Source organism: Malaclemys terrapin, chromosome 5 (genome assembly GCF_027887155.1).
Source record: "Malaclemys terrapin pileata isolate rMalTer1 chromosome 5, rMalTer1.hap1, whole genome shotgun sequence".
In the NCBI taxonomy this organism is placed as follows: Eukaryota; Metazoa; Chordata; order Testudines; family Emydidae; genus Malaclemys; species Malaclemys terrapin.
In genome coordinates this window covers 20,106,997-20,131,415 of record NC_071509.1, presented here as the reverse complement: position 1 = coordinate 20,131,415, position 24,419 = coordinate 20,106,997, and the positions used below count along the sequence as shown (strand labels likewise).

Genomic DNA, 24,419 nt, shown 5'->3' with positions numbered 1-24,419 from the left:
TCAACAGGAAACATGCACACTTAAGTTTTATTAGCAGTGACTATTTAGTGCAATACATTTACTCACATAGCAGCTGTTCAGATCCACCACATACCATTTATTTTAAGAATTAATAAGAGCACAAGTAACCCTCTAGTGTAGTGCATGTGCACATGGGCACCATGCTGATGCACATGCTCTGTCAATTGCTAGAGTATGTACACATACCTAATTTGCACTGAGAAGTTGCAAAATTGGAGAAAATAGTTAACAAGATTTCAGTTTTAAGGTGACCAGAGTAACAAAATCAAATAAAGATTTGAGAAGAACAGTTTTGTCTCTGTAGTACTGTGCCCCTTAATTTTGTAAGTTTAGGCAAGAGGGTGTACTTTTGTAGTTAAAAAGTCAACCCCCTCATGCATGCCTCTTGTCCTTTCCTTTCTTATCCTCCTCATTCCCTTTTGCTTGACAGTTTGTATTTAAAAATTTACATTGCAAGGTATACATTTCATTATGTATTGAACAGGTAACATCAGCACTGAATTGTTTAGTTATTCTATTAGAGGCTTCCAAGCATTAAAATCTTTTGTATTGTACACTCAAGTACTAGGCAGACTAACAGAAATGTTGACCAGAAAGTAAAAAAATTGAAACCTTTGGGATTTAGGAATATGCAATTAATTTGGTTCCCTCCCACCCCAAATTGAATTATAATACAAGGTGACTAAAATAAATGGAGTACTGCTGATTGGTCAAATTAATAGTTTTATTTCCATCTGTTAAAGAATTATTTGCCTACCAGTAGAGTCTAAAGTAGATCTGACATACAGACAGATAAACAAATAAATACAGGAAAATTTGAACTATAGACAATGACAAGTGAAAAACATACATTTACATAATCAAAAAAATCTTTATATTATCCATCAGTTCTTGCAAATGTCATGAGCTACACTGAGCACTGCCTTTACTGGAAATTAAAATATAGCTATTTCAAGTTTTTTAAAATTATAATGCAACTTTAACATTTGCCATTTTGATATTGAAAATTTAAAATTTGTTTTCAAGTACACAAAGTGTGGCACTTGATAGGGATCACAAAAGTTAAAAAAAAAACTTTTGTTGTTGAATATTCTACAGTTTGTTGTATCTAAAGTCCAAGTAGGTTTATATATTGATATGCAAGCTATAAAGAGATATTTACATGGTGGAAACTGTGCAAAAACACAATTCAAACTAAGGCTAGTACTCAAATTAGAGATGTAGGGACATGCTACTCAACCACAACCCCAGACTTAATCCCTTACATTTATATGCTCTTATTGCCTTCCCTGTACACAGTAATTTAAGTATGATGGCTCAGATATGAGAGCCATTTACCTTAATTTAGAAACTATTGGGAGGTTTTAATAGTCAAGTGTATGTGGCCCTGAATTACTAGACAGCGTCATGGTGGGCTGCTTTTTCTGCATGTGACAGATGCTTCTGAACAATTTTAAGAGAATAAAGTTTTTGCTCAGTTTGTCTTCCAAGACATGCAACAAAAAAAAACAAAACAAAAAACACCCCACAGGTTTTTCTATAAACAAAAGATACAGAAATTAATTGCACGATCATGAAAATATTTTAGGAAAGTCTTCATTCAGCACTAAGTTTAAATAATTCAGTGCAAGAGAGCAATTACTGGCGATTATATCCTTTTAATATGTAGAGAGTATTGCCAGGGTGCATAGGTTGCGGTACAGCAGGCTTTTCCATGTAACACAAACTCTGATTATATAAGGATGAGAGTAGTGCAAGTATTACAATTCTCCAGGGTAAGTCACCATACTGCTACATAAAGACCATATTCTGCACGCTGAAGATTCTACAAAACATTGTGTGGTCTTGGATAGACACCTCTTCAAAGTTTAAATGGCTAATTAGAGCAGCTTCTTTAATTTAAAACAATCCATTCTCCCACTGATGGAGTAGTAAGATAATAATTACATACCTCTTGAAATTCTGTTTTCGGAAGTCTTGGGGAGAGGGGTAAAAAGAAAAATCTGAAAAATTTATTCTGAACAGTCTTCGAAGTAGCTGGCAGTTTATTTTTGTTCATGTTTCACAGACTAACCTCCAGTCTTAAAGATTCCTTGATAAATATTGTTATAATATTGTATTGTATCGTGGAACAAAACATTGGCCCAAGTGTCAGGTATGTACAGAGATCAAAGAAAACTGATGTTAACATCTTGCCCACATATAGAAGTATTACAGTTAAATGCATCATCAATTCACCCAGGCACCATATCTCCTCGTAATTTTGTGCTGAAATAAAAATTCTATTGTATAGCACTCAGCAGTCAGTCCTGAAAATGGTAAACTGGCTAACGGTGCAGAGTCAGATGCAGCTTTTTGACACAACATGCACCTGACCAAAAACATTTATTTATTTTAAAAGAGCTATACAAGCTTTATTGCACATTATAATCCTCAGGACAATGAGTGACCAATTAGACTGCACTCTTTCAGCATTCCTACCCCCATATCATTAATACCAAGCCAGTGATTGAAGCCTAAATTACATATATTTAAGATTAAACATATCAGTGTACTGTTAGCATTGTATAGGTCTAAAACCTGTCAGTATAGAAGCAGAATACAAAGCAAAGTGAATGTACTGAACTTTAAACATTACACTAGGTATACTTTAGAGAGGACCAAGATTTGTCTCGTCTGGTGTTCAGTTGAGAATAAGGAAAACCTTTCTATAAATAGCATGCTCAGAGAAAAGCATTTATTTACTGCTCAGCTATGATGGTAGGAAAGCACTGAACAGTATTAAAGCAAGAAGTCATCTCACCACAGATTAGGAAACACTTCAATACTGTGATTCAAATCAAGTAATTCTTGGGCCGTTAAGATAGACTGGAAATTAAATACTTTCATAATGTAAAAGTTGTAATTTGGCGATCTACTCTAGACCTCATAGAGCCCGTAAGTATAGGTCTGCAAGACTTCCAGTTAAAGAAAGGTTAGTGGCTGGCTAACAGCACATTAGTTCAATGCATTACCCTGATATACAATTTAATATTTATTACATTAAGTTGTTGGCTGTCACACAACTCATTCAATTTGGACAAACTGCACTGCAGGTAAAACTACATGCTTCAGCAGCAGAGTGCTCTCCAGTAATTTGCTGCCTGCCACCCACATCATGATAACATTAAAATGAAAGCATTTATTCATACTGTAGGCAATGTAACTTATTTATCTGGGGGGGGGGAGGGAGCACGAGTAATTACAAGCATTTAAGAAATATTAAAAAAAAAATCCAGAACTCATGTTCAAGCACTTCAAAAGAAGTAGAGGGAAACAGAACATCAGCTGCTTCATTGGTGACACATACCGACCTGTGTTTGCAGACCTTCAAGAACTTTTAACACGAACAAGTGACAAAAGAAGCTACTTTTGACGGTATGACTGGACCATAAAAAAGCGGTTTAGATATGTACAAGTTAATTCTCCAAAAATCCATTTTACTACAATTGGGTGGGCATACAACCTGTTGCTCCTTTAATCTTCAAGGCATCACAAATGCATGACATTTTCATCAAGATCCAGTTGAGGCTGTCCTGAGAAGAATTCAAGTGCTTATATATAAATTGGATGGTACTGTTTGTGATTGAGTTTTTTCCTACAAGTTGGGCAAGAGTTAGCATTTCTAAGGGAGTCACGGAGGCACTGACTACAGAAGACATGGCCACATTTGGTTGACACGATAAGTCGTCCACTTTGTACAATCTGAAAGAAGAAATTATAAAGCTGAAGTCTATGAGAAAGGCTTTGCACAAGAGCAAAATTAGATTACATAACAACTGTGTAAGAGCAAATCTTTGCAATCCGTAATATTCGGTGACTTTAGCGCTGTTTATTCAAGACTTAACATGGAAACATGTATTGTCATCAGCTGGCTCTCAAGAGTAAGCTACCCTTAAATATACTGCCAGATATGATGTTTTTATGATATATGGCTGAACGTATCAGATTTCAATTACAATTTAAATACTTTCAAAATTTATCAATTCAGAGTCTTAGTCACTAGGAGCAGTCAGTGAGGTACTGTTTAGTAGCATGTTTGTCAACTTGAGAATGGAACAGTCTACTAATGCAGGTACTAAAGGAATATTAGAAACTGAAATATGCTACATCATCATAATTACTTTATTCTTCTATTAAGGAAACGGAATATTAAAAAAGCTCCTGGAGAAGATGCTATCACCCTTATGCACTGACTTAAAAACTAAGATTTTCTCTAATGGGTACAATAGTTTGACTCTCCAAATACAACTAGCTAACAAGCGTAGTGATTCTGTACCTCACATTTTAAATTCTTCCTTCAGTGGAACAAAAAAATATTGTAGACAAGGTGTAGATTCTTACCTCTGAATATCCATCCATGCAAATTGGACAACTAACGGTACCTGAAGGCCTAAAAAACCCCCAAAACAATATGTTAGTTCCATTATGCACTGGAAACTTCAGACAATAATATCTGGTTATTTTGTGTCCTTGTGTTTGCCTCAAGCAAGAACCTCTTCTCCTCAAGAAACTAGGCTTTAGGCCAACTTCTATTATACTGAATCAAATGCTCACCTGGGGCATGCTCATGTTAGACTCTCAATTTGTTACATTAATGAGATTAGGGTCTCCTACACCTCATAGGAGAAGGCCCTTATTTTCATTCATCCTTTTCATGTTTACCATTTCTTCCCCCTCATCCCCACTGTAATGGTCCTAACAACAAAGAAGTAACTTTTGAAAATAGTGGTAATTTACAGCACTGTACAGGTTACACGTAGCATATAGAAGGGAAAGGCAGTCTCCAGAAACTTTTTGGAACAGAGTTCACAATTCTAAGAACCAGCTGTTCCTTGCAGAAGCACATTGTAACAGGTTAACTGAACTACTCCAAGTTCTTTCATTTTAGAACAGCATGCAAACATTTCAACTCCAAATCCCTCTCCTGGCTGAGGCTCATCACATCATCTCATATACCAAGCAACAAAACCACATAAACTATTAGATAAGAAGTAAATAAGCAAAGAAGGGGGCTGGAGGGAGTATGGGCGCTCATGAACTTACTGAGTATGAACTGAGTGATTATGGAGAGCACAATGAAGCCCGCTTGAAAATTTTATTATTGTTTATTTCGAACTCTGTTGAGTTTCCCTTTAACATTCTCCACTGCAGATATTTTCACCAGTGGCTGGACTGCTGAAGTTGATGGCAGTGATAACATGCTAGAATATAGGCACATATTGGAGTGTAACACCACTCAAGGTGGATAAAAATGTAAACACTGGTATATTTTTAAAAACAAACCTACCTAAAATTAAATTTGAAATGAATACAGCCTATGTTAAGGCCTAAACTTCTCAGAATGATTTATATTAAATGCAAAAATTAATATTAAGCAGTACGTTTCTTGCCAAGTTTTAAAGAAAGTTAACCACTGCACTGGTGGAAGCTATTGGCTAAACATCTGAAATCAGTGTTTGTTGAAGTGCTAAGCCAGCTTTTGATTGCACTTAGTCTCTGCACTTGCAGAAGAGGTTGTTTTTGTCACTTCAGTTTATTCAACTAGTTCACTTTAGTGACTAATTCATTCCAAGTTCAGAAAGCAATTGGGAGTGGTAAGAGCAGAAAATCTTGTTTTCATCTTCGTCTTCTAATAAAAGGTAGGTGTGAGGAGGCTACTACTAGTTCTAAAAAAAAAAAAAATCTTCCAGGATATGGTGACCAGAAACAATCCGTTCACTTCATCAACTACAGACACATACTTCCCCTTTGTTTAAAAAATTCAGTTAAATTTTAAATGCAAAACAAGTTGATAAATATGCTGGATAAACGTTCTTCTTATGTCAGGTAATTTAACAAACATTTAAAATGCTGTTTTTGTGCATTCTGAATTGTGTTTGAATTTCCATCCAGAGATGGACACAAATCACAAGTAAAAATAGAGAATCTGTATAAAAGTAAAGCTATAATTACTTAAATAAACATGCATACAGTATTTCCTCTGGGTAAGCAAAAAGAAACACCAAATTTAGTGTCAAGGCTATATTTCATTTCAAATAATACTTTAATGGTTACCAAATAATGAGAAAAAAAGCAAGCACAAAGTACAAGTGCAAAGAACAATTACAATAGATTTAAAATCAAGCCTTCCTACTCGCTGATATAAATCACTGATTTTATTCATGATTTATATCAATCCATCCTGACCACACTCCAGGACCATTTATGTCATTCGTACCCAGCTTCATAGAAGATGGATAGCTCTAGGGATGGCAGAACACAGAAGCATTTAGATGTGCACTCTCATGTCCATTATATTTAGCAATTTCAGATCTACACTTAAACACAAGATGGTCGGTTTCAAGTAAGCCATATTATTGTCTTGCATAGGAAATTTTTTAAAAAAGTGATCCAAAATAAACTGGGAAAATAAGTTGAAATAAAAGATGGACAATTTCTGATTAACACCAATATTCTGTCTTAGGAAGGGATTTTCCCCTACGCTACTGACCCCTGTATATTGCTACAGCAGTGCATAGGGTTTTAGAAGTGCATCGTGTGGGGTGGGAGGGAATTGTCCAGACACAGGCACTATCTACAACAACCACAGGCTGCCCTACTCAGCCTCCCAGCAAGTCCCAGAAAAGGGGCTATGGCAGGGGCAGGAGGAGGAATGGCAGGGATGGGGTGATGGAGTTCCCAGGGCAAAAGAAGTATGCTGCGCCTTTTGCAAGTTATTCGTATCACAATTCATCTCGCTTTATATATGCAAGTCCTCAGCCACCGAAGTGTAAATGGCTATAAGCTACCTGAGAGGTAGATAGAATAGTGGATTTGTATATTAGCATTTAAACTCTATGACTCAAGACAAAAGTTAGTTTCATGGTCTTAGTCCATTAAGCAATGATCAAGCTATCTACTATCCCAAATAATGTCTGGTGACCAACAGATTCCAGTAGTTGGGGGGAGCCAGATTTTTAGGTCAGAAGTGACCTTTTGGCATTTTTAAAAGTTTGCACAATGGTTACTTGCAGCCAGTGTAGTTTCCCCCTTGCTTTAGTGAGCACTGAATTCACATCACACACAAAGCTACGTGCTGATCCTCAGAAAGTTTGAATCACTTCATTGGCAGTGTTCAGACACATCTAACACTATCATTCCTTCAGGGTTAATTTGAGGGGGCTGCCCAATCAGCTTCCTGTCCAATAATTGTACCGCTTGAGGAGCTCAGACCTATTATGTGCTGCCTGAGCTATTGCTTTCAAACAGAGTTTTTAGACTTCAAGCTATTTTATGCCTCTTCTCAGCCTCTGACCTACAGCTTCCACCTGCAGATCTCTGTGCCAGAGAAGAAGTGTTAAAAGCAGTAATATGCAGATTAGATATTTATATAGGTGAGGGGAAAGGAAGAAATGTGTAATACAGAATTGAAGACTACACTAGATTTAGTAGAATAACTGAATGCTGGAATATTCCTTCTACATGAAAATGTTGTGCCTGAATTTGGTGACTGGGAGTTTCTAGACAACAAAAAGACTGGCCATCCTACCTGGCAAGTTTAGCAAAGAGAGCTCTTAGAGAAAAAAGTTGAAAGGTTTTCCCCAAAAGTAGTTTTCAAAGTCAGAGGGATCCCTAGAGAGAGAGGTTACATGAAGATGGCTAGCTAGCTCAATTATAAAAAAAAAATTAAGTGTCTCTCTAGGTTTTAAATTTAGAACGATCAGGGGGAAACAAGAGAGGGCTGCTTAGTCTTGAAATCATCTGGCACCCTCATTCTCCTCTTATCCCCTTCTTTTGGGAATCAGTAGGCATTAGTTCTTGTAGGGACTAAAATTTAAAAAGCTCTGCAGGATGAAGGATCCTTTTTGCATTTGTGGACATGGAAAGAAAGATTTATTTTCAAATAATATGGAAAGCCTGTGATAGTGTAATTATATTTCTATTATACACTGAAGTTTGTATTATAATCTTGGCATATTCTAATCAAAGAAAGGAGGAAAGTGACTACAACTAAACTGTATTTCATTAATTATTGAACATTAGCTTAATTCAGCAATTCAAATTGGGATTCTGATGGTAGACAGATGAATAGATTCAGTCTCAGGGCTATAATTACATTACATGATTCTAGTGATAAACTGTATACCCTTTGGGAACATATTCCTTGTTTTACCCCAAGGTAAATGTATAGGTAATCATTGTATGAATTATGCTCGTACATGGGTACTTAAAGAACTAGCTGAAGCAATCTCATGGAGAATGGGCAAGGTCCCAGAAGGTGGGAGAAGGAAAACATAGTATCTATCTTTAAATAAATAAAGAAAGAAAATCACCTGCGGAGTTATAGCCCAGTCAGCCTAACCTCGGTATTTGGAAAGATACTGGAACAAATGAAACAATTTATAAACACCCAGAGGATAACAGGGTTATAAGAATAGCCAGCATGGATTTGTCAAGCACAAATCATGCCAAACCAACCTATTTTCCTTCTATGACAGGTCTAGTGGATATGAGGAAGCAGTTTAAGTGACGCATCTTGATATCCATAAGGCTTTTGTTACAGTCCCACATGACATTCTCATAAGCAAACTAGAGAAATTTGATCTACGTGAAATTATTATAAGGTGGGTGCACAATGGCTGAAAGACCATACTCAGTAGTTATCCATAGTTTGCTGTCAAACTAGGAGGGTGTATCTAGTGGGGTTAGTCTTGAGAGCAGAACTATTCAATATTTTCATTAATGACTTGGATAATGGAGTGGAGAGTATACTTATAAAATTTGCGGATGATGCCAAGCTGGGAGGGGTTGCAAGCACTTGGGAGAACAGGATTAGCGGGCAAAATGACCATGACAAATTGAACAACTAGTCTGAAGTCAACATAATGAAATTCAATAAAGATATGAACCAAATACTACAATTAGGAAGGAGAAATCAAACGCACAGCTACAAAATGGGGAATAACAGGCTACATGGTAGTACAGCAGAAAAGGTCTGGAGCTTATAGTGGATTACAAATTGAATGAGCAACAATGTGATGCAGTTGAAAAAAGGCTAATATTCTGGGTTGTATTAACAGAACTGTTATAGTTACGACATGGGATGCAACTGTCCCACTCTATTCAGCACAGCTGAGGCCTAAAATGGGAGTACTGTATCTAGTTTTGGCCACCATACTTGACAAAGATGAGGAGAAATTGGAGAGAGTTCAGAGGAGAGCTATAAAAATGATGAAATGTTTAGAAGAAAAATCTTGGTGGGTATTCTCACTTCCTGTAGGTCACCTGTGAAAACAGTTACCTACCTCACTGTGGTCCTTGAGCTTTGTATGAAAGAACAATGCTGTAAGTTACAATTTGTGGCTTTTGATTAGCATTTCCTCTTGCCATGTCACTGAATTGTGTCTTCAATTGACTTTTAATCCAAAAAATAAACCAGCTATCGTCTCAATATTTAAATATATTGTTCCATTTTTTCCTTATTTCAATAGCAGCTTTACTATTCCCATTCTCTCATAAAAGGAGAAGATATGAAGCTTAGAATAGGTTAACAGTGTCAAAAAAGTTTCTTAGCCACATACAGGATGCCATTTCACTCCTTTTCAGTATGACAAGGTTTTTGATTTTTTTTGTTTTGTTTTGTTTTTAAAAACACACATACACTACATTTTACATGTCAACAGGAAGTTTCATAGGGTACATACCTTGAACTTGCAGTTTCATCCTCCAGTGTTTCTAAATCTCCAGACACCTTGTTTGTTACGTATACATCATTATCTCTTGATTCATCTTCATCATCACTACTTAATACACAGCTGTCAGATTGCCGTTGGCTTCTTAACCCAAGATTTCTCCGTTGACGTTGATTCTCTACAATTTAATTTTGTTAAATTAGGTGTATTTCCAGGATTTTATAGTGTAATTTCTGCAATGTATTAAATATGCACTGTTATATAACTATTTAAATGGACAAATCTGTATTTAGTTTAACTATTTAAAAGCAAGTTTACTTGTGAAATTTAACACTTCCAACTACCCCAAAAAAATTACAGAATTGTATATTAAAACAGATATGACTCTTAAGCCTTTTCTACATCGGTAGATTTGCCTTCACAATTATGCCAGTACTAATGTAGTTATACCAATGTATTATGCAGCTAAATTTCATATAGACAAGTCCTTAGATATGGCATCCTGTTACACACATGAGCAGTTACTGTAAATAAATTAAAGTGTTCTGGGGGAAGAGACAGGGGCTAACTTTACAACTATCACAGCAAAGTAAGGGATAAGTAATAAAAGAGCTGGGATAGCAGCATGCAGGCAGCTTTTTAAAAAAATAGGATAACAAATTAGGAGTGGATGATAACCTTGCCAATTATATAAACTGCCTAAATCTAGGCTATTGACTCCAGTATTCAGTTGCAGCTCTTAAGGATTATCCATATGCAGCACAGAGCCTTATTCATGTTATACAGAGTTTTTTTTGCTGGTAATGATGTTGCCTAATGCTTTCCTTAATAGATCTTATTTTCAGTTGTTTATATTGCCAAACTAACCATTTGGGCTGAATTTCCCCATTCCATGTGTCTGATTCTGGATGAATATTTTAGAAAATTTCACCAAAACAGTGTAACTATTTCTGAGAACCGGTTAGGGAACAGTATCTTAGAGACTAAAAAAAAATTGTACACAGTTTCACTGAGAAACTATTGCCTTCATGCTTTGGAGCAGGGTACTGACGTGTGTGGGTGTGGTCAGTCGGTCACTGGTGTCAGCAATTTGGCTTTTGCAGCTCAATGGAAAAATACACCCAAGTTTGTCCAATTTATAAACTTCTGAAAAAGTCTGTTTGTACATGCTTAGCAGAAGCTTGTCAGAGTTGGTACTGGAATTCTCAGAAGTTTCCATTTAAACTAACCACAGTTCATGACTAAGGCTTATGAGTTTGTCATGGATTCCATGACCTCCGTGACTTCTGCAGCAGCAGATGCAGCTGGCCCGGGCCATCTGAGCAGCTCAGGCAGCCCCTGGGCCAGCTGCTACTGGGGCAGTCTCGGGCTACTGCGACACCCCCCCTTCCACCCCCTGGCAGCAGGAGTTTCAACGTGAGAAGGGGCTCAGGGGTGTGGGATGAGCCATGGGAGGGGGTGAGGGCTCTGGGCAGCACTTACCTTGGGGACCTCCCCAGAAGCGATGACATATCCCTCCCTCAGCAACTAGCTCCGCATGCTGCGTCCACCCACATGCACCGCCCCCGCAGCTCCCATTGGTCATGGTTCCCGGCCAATGGAAGCTGCGGAGCTGGAACTTGGGGAAGGAGCAGCATGCGGAGCTAGGAGCTGAGGGGAGGGACATGTCGCTGCTTCCGGGGAGCTGCAAGGAGCCGGGTAGGGTGTCTGCCATCCCCATCAACCCCCACCAGGGGTCCCACCAGCACCTCAACAAACACCCACAGCACCCACGGGTCACCCTGGGAGCACCCATGGCACACCCTAGGCTGCCCCCAAGATTTAGTCAGGGGTATATGGTACAAGTGATGAACAGGTCACGGGCCATGAATTTTTGTTTACTGCCCATGACCTCTCCATGACTTGGACTAAAAATACCCATGACTAAAATGTAGGCTTCTTCATGATCACACAGCTCAAATGTGCTGACAACTTCCCATAAAGCCATCTGCAGTTCTCTCAGTTGCAAAATTCTGTATTGTGGATCTAAAGGGTCCTATCCTGCTAATGATGCAGTTAGGGACCATACTGGTCCCTAAAAATGGAATTTTCTTGTTTGCGTTTTAAAATGTAGAAAATGATATAAAAACATGTTAAAAGAATAACAATGTTACAAAGTCAAGTGCTCAATAGTTAGGAAATGCCAGAATAAAGGTGTAACCTTAATTCGGTCCCCTTCTGTGCATGCATTATGATGCAGTCTTTATCATCATCAAACGCTTTTTCCATAGGATGTCTGCCTTATTCAGTGCACAGGAAAGACTGTGCTCATTGAATGAGCAGCTATTCAATATTTATTTTTACATGCATCATAATACATCTTATTTATGACCCCCCGCCCTTCAGATCTTGCCCTAGATACAAAATGCTAAATTTCGTCATGGCCTTTTTCCATGATGCTCATCACTGTAGTATCTGTGTACTTCACAAATGTTAATGAATTTGTCTTCACCACACCCGTGAGGTAAAATGGTATTATTGGCCCTATTTAACAGGAACCAAGGCAAAGAGAAATTAAGCTCAAGAGCATCCACTAATTTTGGATAAGAACGGCCATACTGGGTCAGACAAAAAGGTCCATCGAGCCCAGTAGCCCTTTTCTGAACCTTTTCCAAAATCAATACATCTTTTCTGAAATGGGGTGACCACATCTGCACACAGTATTCAACATGTGGGTTTACCATGGATTTATATAGAAGCAATAGAATATTTTGTCTTATAATCTATCCCTTTCCTAATGATTCCCAACATTCCGTTCGCTTTTTTGACTGCCACTGCACATTGAGTGGATGTTTTCAGAGAACTATCCACAATGACTCCAAGATCTGTTTCTTGAGTGGTAACAGCTAATTTAGACCCCATCATGTTATATGTATAGTTGGGATTATGTTTTCCAATGTGCATTACTTTGCATTTATCAACATTAAATTTCATCTGCCATTTTGTTGCCCAGTCATCCAGTTTTGAGAGATCCTTTTGTAGCTCTTTGCAGACTGCCCGGGACTTAACTAGCTTGACCAGTTTTGTATCATCTGCAAATTTTGCCAACTCACTGTTTACCCCTTTTTCCAGCAACAAAGAGTCCTGTAGCACCTTATAGACTAACAAATGTATTGAAGCATAAGCTTTCGTGGGTGAATACCCACTTCGTCAGACGCGGGTATTCACCCACGAAAGCTTATGCTCCAATACATTTGTTAATGTATAAGGTGCTACAGGACTCTTTGTTGCTTTTTACAGATCCAGACTAACATGGCTACCCCTCTGATACTTAACACCCTTTTTCCAGATCATTTATGAATATGTTGAATACGACTGGGCCCAGTACAAACCCCTGAGGGACACCACTATTTACGTGTCTCCATTCTGAAAACTGACCATTTATTCCTACCCTTTGTTTATCATCTTTTAACCAGTTACTAATCCATGAAAGGACCTCCCCTCTTATCCCATGACTGCTTACTTTGCTTAAGAGCCTTTGGTGAAGGATCCTGTCAAAGGGTTTCTGAAAATCCAAGTATACTATATCCACTGGATCACCCTTGTCCACATGCTTGACCCCCTTAAAGAACTCTAGCAGATTGGTGAGGCATGATTTCCCTTTACAAAAATCACGTTGACTCTTCCCCAACAAATTATGTTCATCTATATATCTAACAACACTGTTCTTTACTATAGTTTCAACCAGTTTGCCCGGTACTGAAGTCAGGTTTACTGGCCTGTAATTGCCGGGATTACCTCTGGAGCCCTTTTTAAAAATTGGCGTCACATTAGCTATCCTCCAATCATTTGGTACAGAAGCAGATTTAAATGACAGGTTACAGACTACAGTTAGTAGTCCTGCAATTTCACATTTGAGTTCCTTCAGAACCCTTGGGTGAATATCATCTGGTCCTAGTGACTTCTTATTGTTAAATTTATTAATTTGTTCCAAAACCTTCTCTAATGACACCTCAATCTGGGACAGTTCCTCAGATCTGTCACCTAAAAAGAACAGCTCAGGTTTGGGAATCTCCCTGACATCCTCAATTGTGAAGACCAATGCAAAGAATTCATTTAGTTTCTCCTCAGTGGTCTTATTGTCCTTGTGTGCTCCTTTAGCATCTTGATTGTCCAGAGGCCCCACTAGTTGTTTAGCAGGCTTCTTGCTTCTGATGTACTAAAAAAAAAAATTCTTGCTATTACTTTGAGTCTTTGGCTAGCTGTTCTTCAAATTGTTTTTTGCCCTTCCTAATTGTATTTTTACACTTCATTTGCCAGAGTTTATGCTCCTTTCTATTTTCCTCACTAGGTTTTAACTTCCACTTTTTAAAGGATGCCTTTTTGCCTCTCACTGCTTCTCTTACTTTGGTGTTTAGCCACGGTGGTTCTTTTTTGGTTCTCTTACTATGTTTTTTAATTTGGGGTATACATAAGTTGAGCCGCTATTACGGTGTCTTTAAAAAGTTTCCATGCAGCTTGCAGGGATATTATTTTTGGTGCTGTATCTTTTAATTTCTGTTCAACCAATCTCATTGGTTGGATATCCAACTTGAGGCACAAGGACCTGACTTTTCAGCATTTTATAGCCCTGGGTATATTCAGAATAGAGGTTCCACTGACTTCAGTTGCAGTTGAGAGTGTTCAGCACATCCACAAGTCAGGCCTCAACTATCACAGGTTGAGCTCTTAGAAGATAAGCACACTATTAATGGACACCTTTAAAATAGAATCAAGTTTTCCAGGGCAGCATTCAGGGCCATAGATCATGAGATTATCCTCGCTCCCTGCAGTCTTCTGCCTCATTCACTACATACCTTTCAATTTCTGAAAGACGGGGGGGTGGGGGAGGGGAGGCAAAGGTCCAACAGACAACAGCATAATTCATCGCGTAACCTTGGTTCATTCCTGTGCACCATCATTCAGTGCAATGAATGAGACGGTTCTGTGGAAAATATATAATTTGATCAGGTAACTGAAATCTATCACAATACCTATGAACCAGGGGAGTGAAGTAAGATTGCATGGACAACTGTAATTTTGGCATTTCCTGACTTTGCAACCTTAATGTTCTTTTAAGTTTTGTGTATGTAATATATGGAGTCTTGGAATGAGCATTTCTCTATAAAGTCTTTAGTAGAAACCTGTAGTAGTGTCCCACCACATACACACAAGCCAGGGGATTGGAGGGAGCATTTGAGATTTTGGCCAAGTTCCACTTTATTGCAGACCAACAAATTAGACTTTGTATCTTCAAGTTTATTCTACTTTCTCAAACTATATGCACTACCATGTGTGGTAAAAGTGTTGAGAATTGTATTAAGGGACAATGACCACATTGGGGTTATTTCACGAAATAAGTGCTGATACAGCACATTAAATCTTCAGATGCTGTATTAAATAGTAGTATAAACCCAGGGAGCATTTCCTTAGCATGAGTGTGTTAATTACTAGTAATTAAAAGCAATAAAGTTGATTTGGTTTCACTGACTAGTTTAGTTTGACACTGTAAGCAATATATACCTGAAGACAAATGACAGACAATTTTAAATGGGGGCTAGTGGAAAGCATATTCTTGCTAGCAAGGTGTGCACATACCATACAATGCATTACAAAATGGTCACAATTCTGTTATCAGTTGGGAATACATGAAATAGGACTACTCACCTTCAACAATCTTGTATTAACACGAGGGAGAGAAGAGGGAAAAACAAAAAAAACAAAACCACAATTAAACTTTGTTGTGCACATATATGCATTATGGACAAACATCTCAGAAGACCACAGCTATGTTCATTCTTACTTGTTTGTAGCTGTATAAACAGAGTCAGGAGGCATGAGGCAGAGCAATAATCATGTGTATTGCTGGAAATTCGTCACCAACTCTGGAAGTCAAGCTAATGGTGTTGGCCATGCACTCTCATGGAAGATAATGTAAAATCCTGTTGTGACTTAGTTCATCATGGTACTACAGTAACAGATGCAAGCCATCTTGTTTTAAATCAGTACTGTAGTTTGTTTTAAGTTGCAATTCTCAGTCAACATTAGGATAAAAGGTCAACAAATTTAGAACCCCTTCCAAAAAAAAGGATAATTTTCCTTGGATGACTTGCGTGGGATTTTCAGAACTACCATATATACTCGACCATAAGCCAGTTTGTTTATAAGCCGAACCCCCCGCCAAGATGGATAAGTAAAAATGGAAAATTTTTATAACCCGTTCATATAATTCAGGGGTCAGCAAACTTTGGCTCCCGGGCCATCAGGATAAGCCGCTGGTGGGCCGAGATGGTTTGTTTACCTAGAGCATCTGCAGGCACGGAGGTAAACCAAAGTAAACAAAGTGTCCCGGCACACCAGCTGCTTACCCCAGGGGAGCTGGGACAGCAACTGGTGGGGAAATTTTTTATTTTTGGGGGTTGGGGGGGAGAGAAATAAGAGAAAAGCTGGGAGTCAGAGGAGTAACCTCTGTGACCACCCCCCACATGACCCCACCCCTAGCTCAGGACCCCCCACACTCTCCCCATCCCATCCCTTCCCACCTTATCTGAGAAGGGCCAAGGAGGATGTCTCTGACCTGGCTGGAGCTGCTCCAGCAGGCTGGGCAGCATGGCTGCAGCCTGCTCTGGTGGGCCAGACTGGGTGGCGCAGCCACAGCACGTTCCAGCAGTCTGGGCCGGGTGGCACGGCTGCAGTGTGTTCCGGCAGCATGGCCACAGCCTGCTCTGGGGGGTGGGGCTGAACAGCACGGCTGCAGCCTGCCAGCCCCCGGAGCTGCAGCTGCTTTGGAGGCTGGGGGAAGAGCAGCTTGGCCAGAAGCGGTGAGGCTCTGGCCCCGCCTCTTCCCTTCTGGCTGTGCTGCCTCTCCTTGCTCCCTCTGTTGGGGGAGGGGGGGGAAGGGGGAAGAAGGAGAGGGGCTTTGTCCCACCTGTCTCTCTCTATACCCGTTCATAAGCTGACCCCCTTTTCTGGTGCTTCCCTTTTTAACTAAAAAAATTCGGCTTATGAACGAGTATACAGTACTTCATTGACCTCTTTACATCAATAGGAGCAGAAATAGGACAATGCGGAGTACTTTTGAAAATTCTACCCTTGTATCTCCTTCATCTGATGGCATTTTTTTCTGTGCAGTTTGGCTGCATCTATAGTGTACTATAACAAGTGTTTCTCAGTATTCAATTAAAACTGAGTGCTGTATCATGAACATGGCTTCCGTGCAATTGTTACTGAATTTTGGGCTTTAATACTTCTGTTGTAGTAAACTCTTTTTCAATATCTATATAGGTGAGCTTTTGTCTGTCGCATCATACTATAAAAAATATGGTCAATTTAAAAAAAATAAAAAGCCATAAAGTTCAAAATATGGACTAATAAGCGGACACCTCAAAATTGGCATATTTTCAAAAGTGATGAGCACCTAGTTAATGCACGTTCACAAGTCAGGACACTTAGGTATGTGTCAGAATAAGGACCAATGAACTTTAGGAATCCATTTTAAAGTTTTGGTCTGCCACCTCTTTTCATTATGTTCCCAATTCTTGGCAGACTGACATTCAATATATCCATTTTGTTTTATGCACATATCTTGAAACAATGATAGTAGAAAATCCATTTCAGTAAAAAAAATAATTATTCAACATCTTAAACCCATAATCTTCCACATTTCTTTACTTAAAGCATGTTATCAATATGTCCTTTCAGAAAGTCCTGACTATCCTCCACAAGTGCCTGACACAATAGTGAAGCAAGTTCCCTCTAAGTGTTAGATTGAAACTGCCCATTTCTTGTTCTTGAACACACGGTTCTAAATAGCGTACATAATCACCGCCCTCGGTGCAGTTCCTAAATGATAACGGAGTACTGTCAGTGTTACTTTCAGTTATTCAGAACCCCCCCGCCCTTTTTTTTTTTTTAAATAAAAAGCTGCATGACCTCAAAGGGCTACCATATGCTATCATTTAAACACAGATGAAATCTGTGCTTAAAGATGGACATTACTGTCTCCAGTTTGCATTTTTACATGACATTTCACCAAGATACTTTTCAAAGAGTGCACTGGTATAATCCCAGAAAATTTCCCTGTAAGAGGTTCTAGTGTCCAAGGCTGTGGGAGATGCTATTGTTTAGCAAATAATGGCTGCTGGGTTTACCTACACTGTCAATGCATTACCTTTATCCAGACCATTTTGATAACATGGTCTGGGATATCTAATTGTGGCTTTAGTTGCCTTCCAAGTTCTAACCTCTAAAAAGCACAGCATTAACCTAATTTGACTAGAGTATTTGGATAAGTGCACCAATAGTTACTTACCACAACAGAATCATTGTGAGTTAGATCAACTACTACAGGTTCAGAAGATTCACATGTGAGATCTACTACTTCTTCACCAGCTTAAAATACAATGATAAAAGTCAAGATCATGCATGTAGAGCTGTATAACACCTGCCATTCCACAACAAGGTTCAGGCATGAATCTATGGAATGCTACCATTTACTAAATGCTGATAGTTTGTGTTCCCTCCTCAACCCTCTCCTTTAAGGCAGACATCGAACATATCTCTCAGGCTCTCATTAAAATGCTAGGAGAGTTAATACTACTATTGCGTGTTTTGATTTGCAGCAATAGAAAAACTGCAGCAATTGTTCTCCCCTCCCACGCCGTGCACATACTTCATTTTCTTGAACTTGGTGTGATAACTTGTGTGAGGTAAGTATCAATATAAACTGGATGTATTACTTTAATACAGGGGGAGGGATAGCTCAGTGGTTTGAGCATTGGCCTGCTAAACCCAGGGTTAGGAGTTCAATCCTTGAGGGGGCCATTTAGGGATCTGGGGCAAAAATCTGTCTGGGGATTGGTCCTGCTTTGAGCAGGGGGTTGGACTAGAAGACCTCCTGAGGTCCCTTCTAACCCTAATAGTCTATGAAAGTTATCATAGAGGTCCTGGAATTCAATCTCTTACCTAGCAGCCTAAATTTGGCCTCCAAGACTTCTCTCTGCTATCCTTCCCTATGTCATAGGTACAGGTACATTCAGAAGACAAAGAAAAAGTCTTTACATTTCTAACCCTGTTGTGCTACGTTTTTGAGAAACAAGTTGTCTGAAGGCCTCTATCTTGAAGAGTAAGCCTAAAGCCTACAGCAAATTTCTACCCATCCTCTAAACTGTTTAGGATTAGGAAGTTAGATGGACACCAATGTTCTGTATTGGCTATCCTTCAATGAGCATTTCCCATCCCTCCCACTCTTTAAGAACGGGATTCTGAAGCTTTACTTTGATACCATTACATCTGAACAGTATGAGGCAAGAATGTGGGCGGGAGTGGGAAGACAAGGGGTGGGTAGCCCCCCCCAAAACCCATAATCTGCCTCTGCATGTGAACTGGGCTCCCAACGCTCCAGAAGCAATTTTCCCCCCCATTATTATTATTATTAATATTTTTTTTTAAAGCTTACCACTTTCTTCAAGTTCTATTGGCTCTGCTTCTGAAGCCATTTCTGTAGCTGAAGCTACCAGTCTGTTTCGTTTTCGAGTTTGCCTAGAATTGATGGCTCCTCCACGACGTTTTCTTTGAGTCTAAGAGAAAAAAGAATAATTTGTTTTTTAAAGCTAGTATTAATGCAGACCTGAACTTTAGAGATAGAATGTTTTTAATTGCTGCTAACTGAAAGACTGAAGCATACATGTTTTTGTACGAATTCATTCCAATATCTGAATTGGAAATGCCAAAGTAAAGGCACCACCACAATGCTTCTTACCAGTTGGGCCAGGCAGGAAAGGTGCTTTCTGCGATCACTGGTGATCAAGAGGGCTATTTCACGATTACATCAACTGTTAGATTCAAACTGACTACTTCAGTTAGTTTGGACAAAAACAGGACTATTCCCAACGTTAAGGTTTTTTTTGGAGTAATACTAACAATAGCTAGAGACATTAATCAGGGCAGAATATGGGATTACATGGCATCTTAATTTACTTGTATTACAATCTGTATTTTCTTCAGGTTGTTCAAACCACACATTATGTTTTGAAATGGCACAAGTGGCTACAAGTCTAAAAATGATAAAGAACGAGATATCAGTTATGCATTTACTTCATTAAGAAAATACTTACTGTGCTCATGGTGTTTCTTGAATATAAAATACAGAAAAAAGTAAGAGGTACAGATACCATAAAATAAATTGCAAGGAGGCTACAATTTTCAACGCCTTATATTTCTTTAGGAAGTATACAATTAAAAGTCCAGATTTTTCAGTATCTTCGAATGTTGCTCTTCCAAACCTATAAAGAAAAGGAGAGAGAAGATTACCTACCTGTAATTCTTGCTCTCTTAAGTACAGCCATCTCTACTGATTCCCATTTTTGAGTCAACGCTTCCTGCATGAGACCAGTCAGGAACTCCCATAGTTTAAGATTTGAGCCTCTGAGGCATCCAAAAGGTATGTCTCAAACACTTGCTATGCTGTCCTACTCCCAACACCTATAATCCAATGTCCGTTTATTATTGTATTGGGAAAGAACCTAAAAGCCCAAATGAGGTTTCCTTTGAAAGAAGAAGTGGTAACTCTTAGAAGGAACCAATTATGTGTGCATACAAATTACAGAACCACCAAACTTGGGGTAGGAGTCAGGGTTGGGGACTGTTAATCCAAAACTGACCATCTTCAGTGAGCAAGAATTACAGACAAGTAATTCTCTTTTCTCCAGGAGATACCCATCTCCAGATTCAAATATATGGAAACTGAATAGCTACACGTGGGTGTCTCTAAAACAAATGGAACCCAGAAGTTGGAGCTTACAGAAGGAAAGAAAATAACATTTGGGCATCCCTAGATAGGGGAATAGATTCCCTAACAGAATCTAAAATTATCTGAATTTAGATGTGTGTCTTGATGTCAGAACTAAGCAACGCTTTTGTCCATAAAGATGACGATATGGCTGCTCTGCCTGTCTCTAGCATGAAGGGGTCTGAACTTGCTGCCAAAGTTGTTCTGCCCCAAAATGTCCTTATAGCTTGGCAGCAGTTCAGCTATTGTTCTTGTAGTAATAAGTGAATCTGTTGCATTACTGTCAAATGAAATGAGCTAAACTGACACTAATCTGCACCAGATTAAGCCCAGCAACCTAGATTCTGGTCCTTCAAGGCCCTAATTGATGCAGACTGCCTTGAAGGCTGTATGATGAGCATAAAGGAGCTCAGGAGTGCTTTTAGGCATGCTGCAGGACATGATGATGAGTTGCATCTGGATCAGATGGCACATCCTAGCCAATTCAACTATATTTATTTAACTACAGGATATCATCCAGCTACAGATTGACTACTTCTTCAGGCCATTAGGTTATCTTCCATCAGACCTGCAAATGACTAAAACAAAAGTGGCAAGAGATGAGAGAAAGAACAAAAATGTGCTTGCAGCATCAATGATCCATCAAGAAAGACTGACCCAAGCTCTCCAGACCAGAATGTTCATTAGATAACATGCAATTTCAATACAAAATTCCCCGAGAGTAGTTCTGAGGAACCCAGTGTGTCATGGCCATACTTCTATATCTAGTTGAGAAGATGCTTTTTCAGCATACAAGATGCACTCTTCTACACTCCTTAAAGATGAGGGATAAGCAAAGCAACTGGGATGACGTCAGAGAGGTGAACAACAAAAGCTATCTAGAGTCTTTATTGGTTCCCCATAACTGTAGTAGCTGAGCACCAGACCAAAAGTAGAGCTAGTTCAAAAAATCTGATTTCAATTGAGTGGGACTGGGAGCTATCATGATTCGGTTGCCGGGAGGCTCTTCCCGAATACAGTGATCCCTGTCTCGGAGACTGATGACAGCATGCTGGTGACCAGTGGCTTTGGTCCCCCGATCAGTCCCGAGCTCTTGGCAATGCGAGGGGTCGGTCTAGGTGCTCCTACCGGGGGGGGTACGTGCCTCGGTGATTCTGCGTCAGGCTACTGGCGAGGTACGCCTCAAATCCTGCTGTTGATGCCCAAAGTCCGGGGACCGAAAAGGGTTCCGCTAAACCAGCCTCTCTGGCTCTAAGGTATGACGACTTTGGGGGGGGCAAGCGGTGGCGGGACGTCCCTCGCGACGGGGAACGGTGCCGCTGAGGCGGGGATGTATGCGGAGGTCCCAAGGCAGGTTTACCCTGAGACCTGGGTACCGCTGGAGCCGGTATGAGTGGCACCAGGAGCATCAGGATCTCCTGAGCTGCCTGCAGAGCTTCGGGCATCTATGGCACCTGAAGCTGACGGAGGTCTGTGTCGCTATCCAGGGACGCAGGCAAGGTATGGGATCGGCTGCACCGCTCACCTTGAGCTGGAGCCTGACTTCTGGCGGGTGGGGGAAGAGAGGAGTGAGGGGTGTTGAGCTGCCCAGCGCAGGTCTTGGCTTGCCCCCAGCCCTCTCCTTTCTCTTGCGGGATGTAGGAGATCGTCCCCTCAGTCTTCTTCGGCTTCTTGGCCAGAGCCATGGAGGTGGAATGGTGCTGGCCTAGGGACAGTGCCAGCTGGGCACTCCACACCGATGCTCGGTACTGAGTCAGACCTTTGCTCTGGTGCCGGAGTGAGTGCCGACTCCATCAGGAGCGCTCCAAGGCAGTTGTCGTGCTCCTTTTTAGTCCTGGATTTGAAGGACTTTCACGAACAACGCTTGTTGCTTATATGCCCTTCGCCCAAGTACCTAAGAGAGCTGCTATGGGGATTGCTGATGGGCATGGGCAGCAATTGCAGGGCTTAAAGCCTGGGGAAGGCTTTAAGAACTACTACTAAGGGTAACTAATTCAACTACTAACTATATACAACTAAATTACAGGTTCTGCAAAGTTCGCAAGAACGGAGAATAATTAACGCTAGCCAAAGCAGTGGATGTTCCAGCACCGTCACTGGCAGGAAGAAGGAGGTGAGGGGAGCCAGCGGCGCTCCTTATACCCTGCCATGTGGGCGCCACTCTGGAGGGGACCAGAGCCGGTCCCCTATGGATACTGCTAAGGGAAAAGCTTCTGGCACTGGTGTATGTGGTGAGCACACACCCCTAATATGGAATGGACATGAGCAAGCACTCAAAAGAAGAATAGGTATTGGAGAGTTGCCACATCTGCAGTTGCCACAGGATCAAACCTGATTACCTTTGGGAATTCCTGCCAGATCTCTCAATGGAAGCAGAGTTGATAATCTGTATTATGGAGATGGCTATATTTCGACAACTACTGAGAAACTATCATCATATCAGAGTGGGTCAGCACCAACACAAGCCAGCTGAAGAGAGTTGAACTCAAAAGGAAACAAGTTCCAAAACCCTATCCTGCCCATATTTTTAAAGTCCTCATTACACCAACTTTTCAACTGACATGCAGAAGATACCTATTCATGCAAGGAAAATTGTAAAGCTTGCATTTGTAAAACTGTAGGCAAGCTTAATTAGGAGACACATTTAAGGATGATGCTTCTAACAATTTAAAAAAAAAAAAATATTTTTCTTTCTGTTTCTGTTATACCTGCAAAATTCAGATTGGAGTCCAGTTGCTCACTTTCTTCTGAAGTCTACTCTTTGCAATTATTCAGACTTCTAAGTGTCTTTCAATTTAGGACGAATAGATTGAAAATAACTACTTGAGTAGATACACTGACATTAGCAAAGGCTTCCAAATACGCACTCAAAAGCAATTTAAATACAGTTTATTTTGAAACATTCTTCAGGAAAACTAGAAAAAAAAATAACTCATACGATAGCACTCCAAGTAGTAATATATGTTTCCCTCTGCAAATTTGTGGTTAACAGAACGATAAATAAAAATTCAGTTGCATAAGCTTATAGTTTCCTGTTATGTTTACTGGTAGCTTCTTCACAATGGGTAAGATATTTTTTCTCCTGTATACACTACTCCTCTATGACTCAAACAGCAAAGTACCAGAGCCTTACAAACCAAGGAGAAAAATGCAGCATTATGATTTCTCTTTAGTACTTCACCAGTGCTACACAAGTTTTCATAACAGCAAAGTGGAGAAGCATTGCTACAACAGTCAAAGATTAATTTTTTGGCAAGTGTCTTATTTGATAAAGTTCTCTGAACACAGATTAATAGTATACAGCTTTTCCATTTACAGACGCAAACCCTACAGTTAAGGTTCCATATGGAATCTCATACAATTACAACCCCATTCTCTCTCAATGTTGAAAAAAAATTTCTTTGGGGCTACAACTTTTCTTGCTTGGTTTTAACCCAGAGAGGACTCATTCCAGAAAGTCTGAATTTTTAGCTATCTGAGTTACAGGAAAGATTAGGAAAGAGAGAGAGAAGAAAGGAGAATGGGTTTTCTGCTTTGAGACATAAGAGATTGTTTTTTGTCCACCAATAACTTATAGGTGGGCAGCAGAGCTCCAAACTTGCCGAGTTTGGAGCAGAATCTCACTGGTATCGTTTCCCTCACCACCTCCTCCAATATATTTGTCACTCTCTCATGACACGTAAGTATCTTGCTTTGAGAGCACTGGGAAAGGTGGGTTCTTGACCACATCTCTCTGCCAAACGTGGTTCCACTGAAGGTGGCTAGAAGCTAAACATAAATAATGGGGCGTTTTCTGCACCTTGGCCAATCATATCAATAGCTGTGATCATGATGGTTATGAACTGGCCAGAGTGCTGAGAGCGTAGTAAAAGTTACAG

The 24,419-nt window shown here is 39.8% G+C and overlaps 1 protein-coding gene across 1 annotated transcript in view; it reads right to left on the bottom strand.

Annotated features, from left to right (window-relative positions):
- Positions 1-731: 731 nt before the first annotated feature.
- RNF4 (ring finger protein 4) overlaps positions 732-24,419 on the bottom strand; it is a 35,339-nt gene continuing 11,651 nt past the window's right edge. Inside the window, exons 2-7 of the mRNA XM_054029515.1 lie at positions 19,210-19,330; positions 18,064-18,143; positions 15,420-15,429; positions 9,747-9,912; positions 4,405-4,453; positions 732-3,765 (exon numbers count right to left, since the gene is read on the bottom strand). Of these exons, the coding sequence (XP_053885490.1) occupies positions 3,616-3,765; positions 4,405-4,453; positions 9,747-9,912; positions 15,420-15,429; positions 18,064-18,143; positions 19,210-19,330 (576 nt within the window). The 3' untranslated portion in view covers positions 732-3,615. The remainder of the gene's footprint in view (positions 3,766-4,404; positions 4,454-9,746; positions 9,913-15,419; positions 15,430-18,063; positions 18,144-19,209; positions 19,331-24,419) is intronic.